Source organism: Solanum stenotomum, chromosome 12 (assembly GCF_019186545.1).
Source record: "Solanum stenotomum isolate F172 chromosome 12, ASM1918654v1, whole genome shotgun sequence".
Lineage (NCBI taxonomy): Eukaryota > Viridiplantae > Streptophyta > Magnoliopsida > Solanales > Solanaceae > Solanum > Solanum stenotomum.
The window spans coordinates 1,839,505-1,849,818 of record NC_064293.1 but is presented as its reverse complement, the minus strand read 5'-3'; the positions used below and the strand labels follow the sequence as shown (position 1 = coordinate 1,849,818).

General features: G+C 31.7%; 1 protein-coding gene across 2 annotated transcripts; it reads right to left on the bottom strand.

Moving 5' to 3' along the window:
* Positions 1-1,189: 1,189 nt before the first annotated feature.
* On the bottom strand, positions 1,190-6,724 carry LOC125846720 (probable transcription factor At1g66420). 2 transcript variants are annotated; one of them, XM_049526299.1, is made up of 4 exons: positions 6,074-6,724; positions 5,720-6,034; positions 5,528-5,632; positions 1,190-1,507 (listed from the first exon to the last, which is right to left on the bottom strand). In XM_049526299.1, exons 1-4 carry the CDS (start codon positions 6,716-6,718, stop codon positions 1,457-1,459), a joined length of 1,116 nt encoding a protein of 371 aa, XP_049382256.1. In that variant the 5' UTR covers positions 6,719-6,724; the 3' UTR covers positions 1,190-1,456. The 2 variants fall into 2 exon arrangements, with proteins under 2 accessions (XP_049382256.1, XP_049382255.1); XM_049526298.1 differs by having other exon boundaries at positions 5,720-6,723.
* Positions 6,725-10,314: the final 3,590 nt, after the last annotated feature.

Here is a 10,314-nt window from a genome sequence, read left to right as displayed (position 1 = left end):
CTTTTTATTCCTCTTGAAGAGATTATTTTACAATGAAGAGAACCCTTCAATTTATAGCAGAAAATTTACTTGGACCCAAAGGTAGGGTTCCTAAATTTTCTCTAAAAGATAGACATTCACTATATTTATAACAATTACTCAATTTTAGAAGACTAAGCTACAAAGCAGATATGTTTTTTTTTCATTCACACAAGATATGACCGTAGGAAAAGCTGAAAATTATTGGTGGAGTTAGAAATTTCACAAAGGGTGTACAAGCATTACATAAGTAAAAAATATATATATAAATAGGTGCACAAAAAAAATTAAAATTGAATTATGTAATATTAATATTATTTTATGAATATATGTTCCAAAATTTTAAAAATTCAAATTGCATGATATTTAGCTTTAATATTTGTGTTTAATTTAATATAAAGTGAACGAACAAAAAAGAAATTGGAGGGAGAGAGGGAGGGGGGAAGGGGGGATTCAGCCTAAAATGAAATCATTTTCGAGTTTCAAGCTTTTAGTGATCTCGGATGACAACAACAATAACAGGACATGAAAAATAGTAGTAGAATCAAACGAGGTCTTTTTCTATTCACTTTTAGCAGCGTTTATAGAAATATGTAGAATTTGTTTATTACCTTTGAATCAAATAATTACATTTAAGTTTTATTCAAGTTTTAATGAAAAGAAATTAATAGTCAAATTCATTGAAAATTCAATTAGCTACTAAAGTTTGATATTTTTAAATGTTAAAATTTGTTTATTAACTTTAAATAAAATAATTACGTTTAAATTTTATCTCAAGTTTTAATATAAAAAATTCAATTGGCTACTAAACTATCATTTTTTAACTAGATTTTTAAATTGAAGATTTTTAATTAAGAATAATTTTGATGAACTGTAACGCGCCTATTTGAACCTGCACTCGCTAGTGTGGGCAATACAAGCAAGCCTCAAGCCATTGGGCCACATAACATGTTGTGTTAAGGATGTCCGAAATATTATATTTAACCGATTTGAGTGGCATTTTACTTGTATAAACGGTATAATTATCTGATAGAGATCCAATTGGCAACCCTCGGCGAAGGATGTCCAATTGAACACACCTAAGACAATATAGCTCCACCCAGCTTAAAACCCATATCAGATGTACAGTGCTCCACTTGACCTAATTTTTTATGGTACAAACTCAACATAGTTAAAAATAAGCCTTAATATATATAAAATCTTAGAACCCATTAGTTCCAAAACAAGATAAGTAGGAGCATCAAAAGTGCTTTAAACCATCCAAAAGGCAATCTTAGTTGCAGTCTGCAAAAATATATACAGATGGCAAGCAGACAACCAGAAAAGCACTCGGAGGTCCCGAGAGTACATGCCAGACGAAAAGACGGTGGCTGCTGGCTGTTGTCATTGTTAAGACAAAACAAGGATAGTTTCATATAGAATGCAGAACCCATAAGCTTCAGTCTTTGATAGCAGACACCGATGATGACTGAGCTTCATTACTATGATCCTACAAGATGGGGCAAAGGAAAAAGTTCCATAAGGAGAGAGATAAAGAGTGATTAATAGATCATAATTCATAAAAAAGACATTAATGAAAAAACCAAGTAGAGGTAGCACTGGATAAAATACAAATTTATATGATCCATCACAAACATTCTTTGAGGGAAATGTCAACAATAAAAATCAAATTAAAATCTTTCAAGCATCTCAGCTCAAAATAGACAAAAAGGGTCTTCGAAGACCAAGCTAGTGGTAGTAGGCTAGTCTTTTCTAATGACAAAATAGACAAGGTAACTGTTTATCATATACTTCTACATATCAACAAAGCCAAATTAGTGTATAAAGCCTATCGGAGTAACCATTAAGTATTGGTTCAGAGAATTATATAGAGCTATTTTAGTTTATTTATGTGTTCAGTTATGCACAAGTCACAACAGTACGTGATCCACCTGTTTTGTACCACCACATTAGGGACACATGATATCTCATATAGAGCAAAATTATCTGAAGAAATAAAATAAGAGAAAATTAAAAAGTAGAAAAAGAGGAGAGAAGCCAGAAACATAAATTACAGTCCAAGTCGAGAAGGATTCAGTTATTGTTAATGGCACAAGACATGATTTTTTCAAGTCCACCAATGGTTTAACACAAGGTGATCCGTTATCTCCCTCACTCTTTCATTGTAGGAGCTTAAGTACCTATCCAGACTCCTAAATCAGTTGGAACAGAAATGAGGATTTTCACTTTCAAGCCTTGAAGTGAAGGATCTGAGCAGAAGATAAACAAGGCGAAAATATGTTTCTCACCACTCCTAACACTAATGAGATGAAATCAATAGGTTGACTGAACACATAGGCCCTTTCATGTACTTGGGTTGTCCTATATATGTCGGAATAAAGGTGGTATACTTCACTAATATGGCTATGGAGATGTTTGAAATTAATGTTAAGAATTGAGATTACATATTTTGATGCCAGTATTACTTTGTCATACTTGGATATAAAATCAATTAATCCTTGTGTTTCTGGAGATTGGAGAGACCGCTAATATTTTATGTGTATCGTCAAGTGGCTATCTGATTTTGTTCTGGAGGTTGAAACATATATGGCTCCAGAATGAGTACTAGTATCTCTTCATATAAGATGTGATGTTCTGTCTTGGTCATTGACTGCACATAACTAGAGTTTCTTTGCCCCACTAATGTCACTACAGAGCATATGACACAAGCTTACGTGGCAAAGATAAGCATCAAGATCAACTTGGCAAAGTAGAAAAAATAGTACTCGGGTGGAATAAGATATTGACAGATAATCCAAAGAAGAGGGATTCTAGCAAGCTGTGCAATATGAGGGTGTTCCAGACTTTGAACAATATTATAGATGAATGTAAGATTTTACTGAAATGGAAGAAATTGATCATGAGTAAAATGAACATCATTTACACATAAAATGAGAAAATTGCAAAAGAAACAAAACTATATTGTGTTGTTCTAGTTGAGAATAAATACAGAAGGCTCGAGGAAAGAACCAAAAAAGGTGTTTGTGAAAATATTCCCAAGACCATCTAGCAACCAGAAAAACAATCATAAAAACAAATCCAGTCAACTGAAGAAAAGGTACAGACCAACGGGTGGCAAGGCAGTTGTTGCCAATAAGCACACTCTTCAAACAATGTCTCTACATACACTAGCTGCTAAAGATCCTCCTACAACTGTGTTGACGCTTATCGAGAGATTTGGTGAACTTCCTTTAAAAGGAAAGAATGGAAAATGATGTATCAGTGGAGCCCATGTATGAATCTTTCTTCTAGATCTGTGGAAGAAGATCCCATGTTGCCTTTAAAAATGGGCCCATGACAGGAAGATGCATTAGCCAAGTGGGGTGCTTCATTACAGGAAATGAAGATTATATTCAAGTTTGAAAATCTACCAAGAGAAGCAAAGTGTCCATCCAAGCTAAACAAGTATAATTCCCCAATTTAAGAATCACAAGTCAAAGAGAAAGACTACGTACTCAGAATAAGTAAGATTACTTTGGTGAACTCAAATCCAAATGGAAGGAGTCTATCCAAATTTATTGCTTACTTGGTTTATGTGTAAATAGGAATCCTCCTACTATTCTTTGGAAATTCACTGTGGCTATACTATCACTCCCCATTTATTACCAAAGATATCTTCCCAGATGTAGTTAAGGTCTAGTCCCCATACTTCTATGAACTATTTTATTGTTTATTAATATATAGGATAGGGCAGTGGCAGATATACGGTGTAAGTTATGACTTACGAGTTCACATGAGACCCATGGCTTTTGTATAAATATATATTAAGAAATCGATGAACAAAGTTATTAGTCCAGTATTAACTTGAGAGTTGAGGTAGGAACTTATAAATATCAATCCTAGATCCGCCTTTGAGGTAGGGGTCAATGCCAAACCCTGCCACCACAAAAGTGGATTTAAGTAAAAAAAAACATAACTAGTTAAAATAGAGCTTCCTGTGTAACCATTAGCTTTTGGTTCAGAAATATGCAAATGGTGTTTTAATAAATTAAGTTTCGCTTTTAGTTGGGCCAAGGGTAATTGTGCCACTGTGTGCCCTAGAACTTCAATAAAAAAATGCCCATTTGACAAAGGGAGGTAAGAAATCACACATTAGAGGACAGTTGACAGCAGAAAGGATAAAATTAATATAATAATAAAAAAGAATGATACTCAATACTTGAACAAGAAAACAGAGAAGCACGCATTCATTTGAAGGTAGAGTTGGCTACTTGAAAGCCTCAAAAATGATCTCCAGCTCCTAACAGGGGAAAATGTCAGCATATAATAGTTACTTACTACATACAGACGATAGGTTTGCTTTGAGAACTCTAATAAATTCAAAGTAGCAATACCGCTGGCACAACCCGAGCATTTAAGACTAGGAGCGCATCACCAACAAAAGAGAAGAGATGATCAATGCACACCTAGGCGGCCAGCCCATGCCAAAAGTCTAGATACATGTTTTTTAACTACAACATAAATGTACTAGATAAGATATGTACAGTATCGGGTCAATGTGTTTGGATCGCTCAACTAATGCTACAACCATGCTGCCTAGAAGTGGTACTAGATATAAATGAAGAGCATATTGAAATGCACAGTAAATGACACGTATGCAATCTTAACCACATGATTAGTAGCTTGTATATTCCACATCTGTGTTTAACAGTTTAGTTTTATCTCGATATCCTAAACTTGAAGTCTTCATCACAGCAAATCCCAGACACCTGACACACAACCATGTCCAACATTGCAACATCCATATATTGGTCCAAGTAACATAGGATTATCAAGCAAATATCTGCTACATTTTATTTGTAGAAGTATACCCAAAGAATCTCTAGTCCTAACAATGGAATAACTCCGACTGGAAAATAGTACTTTGTGGCAGTTAGGAACTTCCACTGAATAAGGCACAATAAACCAGCAACATGGATAGTCTAAAGCTTGGCGGTCCAGGGGGGACCATCATGTCTTCTCTCTTCTCGAGAATCCATACATCCCTAAACCGACATTCGTGGGCATAATAAAATATAGAATTTATAGTAGCCTGGGTTGAACAAATTCAGGCTATATTCCTACCTAACCAAAGCAAGAAAATTAAAGATATTTAGCTTTAAGCATAAGGGAACAGTCTCTAGATCCATACGATTTTCTAAGTAGTCTAAGTTATTTGATCCACAGTCTCTAGATTTACAAAATTTAAGCCTACGACAAGACTGCCCAAAACATTTACCAGAAGAGTAGTTAAAATGCTGAAAATCAAAGATCTGAATTTATAATGTACGCGGCAGGAAGCAAATAACTTTCAGCGTATAGCTCTTTCAATAAGATTCAGAATATCTACAGAAAATTCCAAGTTTCTCTATAACAATGAACTTTAAAGGAAGAAATTCTTCCACAAAAGACACCTTCAAAACGGCGTTATACTTGTCTGAACATCTTGTGAGACATAGTCAGGCCTAGTCAAAGCAGATAGAATTGTTACCTTAATTAAACCATCATAAGCATTCAAAAGTAGTTGTGCGTGCTCTATCTTGGCTTCCAGATAGGCCCTTAATACCACTTGTTCCCGTAGCTCCGGAGAATCTTGCTGACATACAATTCAACACACAAAGATGAGACAATTCTGCTCAGAAATGGTATAGGAACAAAAACAAAAAATAAGACATGGTTATACCAACTCAGGCGAAGTCGCTTTCTCGTGCACCAATTTCCCCAACTTTATCCCTAATTTCATACTTTCTAGGCCAATATCAAGCACTCTTATACCAACTTCATTACTATTTCCTTGCAAACATGCCTTAGAATTTACAACAAGTTCTACATCTTTGGCTAGTCGCTTCAACAAATCTTCCATAGTTTTCCCATCCAGTCCAGAATCGGGGATAATTTTATGCTGCTGAATCGGTCGAATGTTGTGTTTCTTCTCCTTTACCAGTAGACTCTGCTTTCCTGGCTGCCCATTTTCTGGAATGTTGTGCTTCTCCTTTACCTGTAGCCCATTATCTGGAATGTTGTGTTTCTCCTTTACCTGTAGGTCGTTTTCTGGAATGTTGTGGTTCTCCTTTAGCAGTAGAGAGTTGGAGTTAGGAGGTTGAGTCCAAATTTTCTGACATAATTGGAACACTTGGACTTGGTGCAGGTCTGTATTAGAAGGATTTCCTGTGGCAAGAGTCTTTTCATACTTTAGTCTGATACGCCTTATTTTCTCCCTTAATTGGACAGGCGTAGCTTGAAGAGTAAGTGAAGGAAGGATAAATGCACGAAATTCGGCCATATTTTGTGCAACTTCACGAGCTGTTTGTTCCTTGAACTTAATGATACCTGTGAGTAGGGAAATTTCATCTTTATCACTCCACACTTTTGAAACAAGGGGAGGTTTGGATTTCAGTTTCATCATCCTCTTCGCCTTCGGAGAAGGAGTTTTCTCTTCATCATATCCATCGGAAGGAGTATCATTATAAAGAAACCTTGTCACATCAACATCCTTGTTTTTTCTTTTCTTTGACACTATTTCCTCTTCTTCTCTCACAAACTCCACACTACAATTTCCTGAATCTGTGCTTGAATTTTCTGCCATTTTCTGTTCTTTCCTTTTTTGGTTTCTGCCCATGGTTAAAGCTTTAGTTCTAGTCAAGAGAGATAGTTTAGCAAGTGAAGAGGCGGAAAAGGACATACTGTACTTACTTGTAATAAATGATCCACGTCATTTCATTTGATTTGATTTAGAAGGTGAAAGGTCTAATTTATATTATTTTATATTTTCAGTAAGAAGCTGAAAAGTCTTTATATATCTTGGACCATCTGATCAAAACCATCATTATCATCTTCGCATAAGACTCTTTGTGAAATAGGGTACGGTTCGATTTTATGTATTATTAGTTCAATCTAATAAATTTAGTTTAAAATATAATAAGTTAATAACAAATTATTTTTATTCTTTAATGGCTTAATTTCTTATTTACCCAATAAAAATGCTCATAAATTAAATATATGACTTTTCACTTGTCTAATAATTTGGCGTGATATAGTGAAACAAACAAATCAATAGTAAATGTTTTGATATAGTGAAACATGAAAGATAATAAGACATTGCGTCAATAAGAGCAGATGTAGTACGAAGGCTACAATTACATGTTACAGTCAAAACATAATATGGAATTTCTTCTGTGAAATAGAAGTATTGTGAAGTGTGAACTGTGTAGATTGTAGTATAAAATACTAATATAGTGTCTAATTATGTTAAATTATTACTTTTTCCGTCCACTTTTAGGGCATGTTTGGAAGGACACCCTGGTAATTAAATTTGGTGTAATTGGGTGTAATTACACGGTCTATCATGTTTGGTTAGACAGGTAATTACTTGGTCAACAGGTAATTGGTGTAATTGGCAAAGGGTAATTACACTTTCTAATTCACAGTTTGGCTGTGAATTGCTTGTAATTACATAGTGTAATTACCAGCTGATTACTTTTTAATTTCTTTTTTAAAAAAAAAAAAATTTACTTCTATTATTTTAAGGTTTTTTTATGTTTATTATTCTAAAAATTTCTAAAAGTTTATTTTTTATTTTATATATTATATTTCATTTTCTTCTCATTCTCATCCTTACTTCATGTGATTCTATGTAATTTTTTCATATTATCTATTTCTTTATGACATGCTTATTTTCTCATTAGCATAATTCTATTAGTATTCTAATTTTAAATTAAAATAGAATTTATTGTTAAGTAAGGTTATAGACTTACATTTTTATTTTATTTTTAAATCATATTTATGTATGCTATGTTGAAATTTGTGATAAGAGTATTATGTTAAATTTTTTTGTTTTGAATTTGTAACTTATGTTATATTTTCAGTTTCATTTGTTTTAGTAATATTGAATTCACATTGCAAGTCATTTTTTAATTAGACCTGATAGATTATCAAACATGTATTTCACGATGTTGGTAGAAACTTCATACTTTTAGTTTTTATGATCAATTCAATTGAAATATATTAATTTGATAATATTAGTTAAGTACATATGTTTATTAATTAACATATTTTTAAAAAATAATGTATATCTTAAATATTTAATTTAATATCATTTATATAGTTTCTTATTTGTCTAGTATAAATTTTAAATAATTAATTTTTATTTTTAAAAATTTAATATAATATTATGATTGCAATTGTGCATTCAAACAGAACATGTTGCTTCCAAACATGTCATGTGTAATTACATTGTGGCAACCAAATAGGTCATTGTAATTACTAGACAATGTAATTACTAGGCTGGTAATTACTACCCTAGTAATTACACCAATTCTAATTACCAAGTGGCTTTCCAAACAGACCCCTAGTTGTCATAATTTTCTTTTTTTATAGTTAAACGATAAAAACTTTAACTAACATTTTATGATATATTTTTTCATCATATTGACATGCAAAAGTTGATAGTACTTTTCGTATTAGGGGTGTCCAAAAATAGAACCGACCAATAAATCGCACCAAAAAAATGTTATTGGGTCATTGCTATTGGGTTGTTGGGTTAATGGATTTTTATTGATTTTATAAAAAAGAAATTGGGTTATCGATTTTTAGTATTGGGTTATTGGAGTAAATTGATAACCCATTAAAACGATAGTAAGTTACTACTATACCCTACATAAATATTAAATATTTAATAATTTAATATAACTAGACATTATATCAATATTCTACACTACGGTCTACACACTTCACATGTCATAATACTTCTACTTCACATCATATTTTCCATATTATGTTTTGGTTGTAACATATTATTGTAGCCTTCATACTACATCTACTCTTATTGATGCAATTTCTCATTATATTTCTTGTTTCACTATATCAAAGCATTTACAGCTGATTTACTTGTCTCATTGTATTGTGTCAAATGGTTAAAGAAGTGAGAAATCATATATTTATTTTATGAGCATTTTTTTATTGGGTAAATAGAAAACCGAATTGTTAATGACCAAAAACCGATAAAAATGTCTTATTGGTTTGTTATTGAGTTTAGAATATTCAAAAACCGAAAATCGATAAATCGAACCAACGAATGCACACCTCTATTTCGTATAATTTTTGAATATCTAATTTTTTTGTTCTAAGTAATGTAATCTATTTTAACTTTCAAAATTAGTCAAATTGACTTTCAAAAAGCGTAATATGACAACTAAAAAAGAACGGAAGAAATAATATTTAATATTTATGAACGGTAAAATAGTAAATTACTATTATCTTAATGGGTTGTCGATTTACCCAATAACCCATGATAAAAACCAAAACCGAACCGATAACCTAATAATTATTTTTTATCAAACCACCAAAAATCGTTAACCAAAAATTCAATAGTAATAACCCAATAATGTTTTTTTTTCGATTTTATTTTACACACCCCTACTCCTCACATATATCATCATCACAATTGAGAACCTTAAATTCAAATTTATTCTCTTTATTTTCATTTATAAAAAAAATCATGTAAGATATATTGGAGGAAATTCCTTCTCGCAAAGTTTAGGATATATTTAATTTTTATTTATTTATTTATTAGGTTCTATGATTAATTTCAGTTTTAATTATCTCTTATAGATCTATTTGCTTATTGTAATTGATTTTCTTATTCTTATTTAATTTTCTTTTTTTCAAATTTTAAATATAAAAATATGAAATATAAAAAAGAAAAAAGTAAGAAAAAATTTAAAACTAAATTTATTACGTTTATATTGTAATTTATCTTTTTGTGTATGTAAAAAAAACGAAGCATTAATGGTAATTTTTAGGGATAAAGGTCTGAAATATACCTCAATTTTGGTCGAATTTGTTATTGCGATACTAAACTTTCATGAAGACCTATTACCTCCCTAGACTATTTAATATCGTATTTCTTATCCCTTGAACTATTTAATACAGTAGTGTATTTTAAAGGTATATATGTGCTCACGTGGACACATTACTATTTATAATTTTACATTATTTTTTATGTCCATGTAGGCAAATATATATGTTTAAAATACGGTCTTAAATAGTCTAGGGAGATAATAGATTCTCATGAAAGTTTAGTATCGCAACAGCAAATTCGATCAAAATTGAAATATATTTCAGACCCTTATCCCTAATTTTTACATGGAGTATCATTATAAAGAAACCTTGTCACATCAATATCCTTGTTTTTTCTTTTCTTTGACACCATTCCCTTTTCTTGTCTCACAAACTCCCAACTACAATTTTCCGCCATTTTTTTAAAATTTATTTTTTTGG

What these genes read in the sequence shown, in the direction of transcription:
- LOC125846720 (XM_049526298.1), bottom strand. Translation starts at nt 6,718, where the DNA reads ATGTCCTTTTCCGCCTCTTCACTTGCTAAACTATCTCTCTTGACTAGA. An exon ending in AAGCGACTTCGCCTGAGTTG is followed by an intron (nt 5,633 to 5,719) that starts GTATAACCATGT and finishes ATTGTATGTCAG; the next exon opens with CAAGATTCTCCGGAGCTACG. An exon ending in CTTATGATGGTTTAATTAAG is followed by an intron (nt 1,508 to 5,527) that starts GTAACAATTCTA and finishes CCCATCTTGTAG; the next exon opens with GATCATAGTAATGAAGCTCA.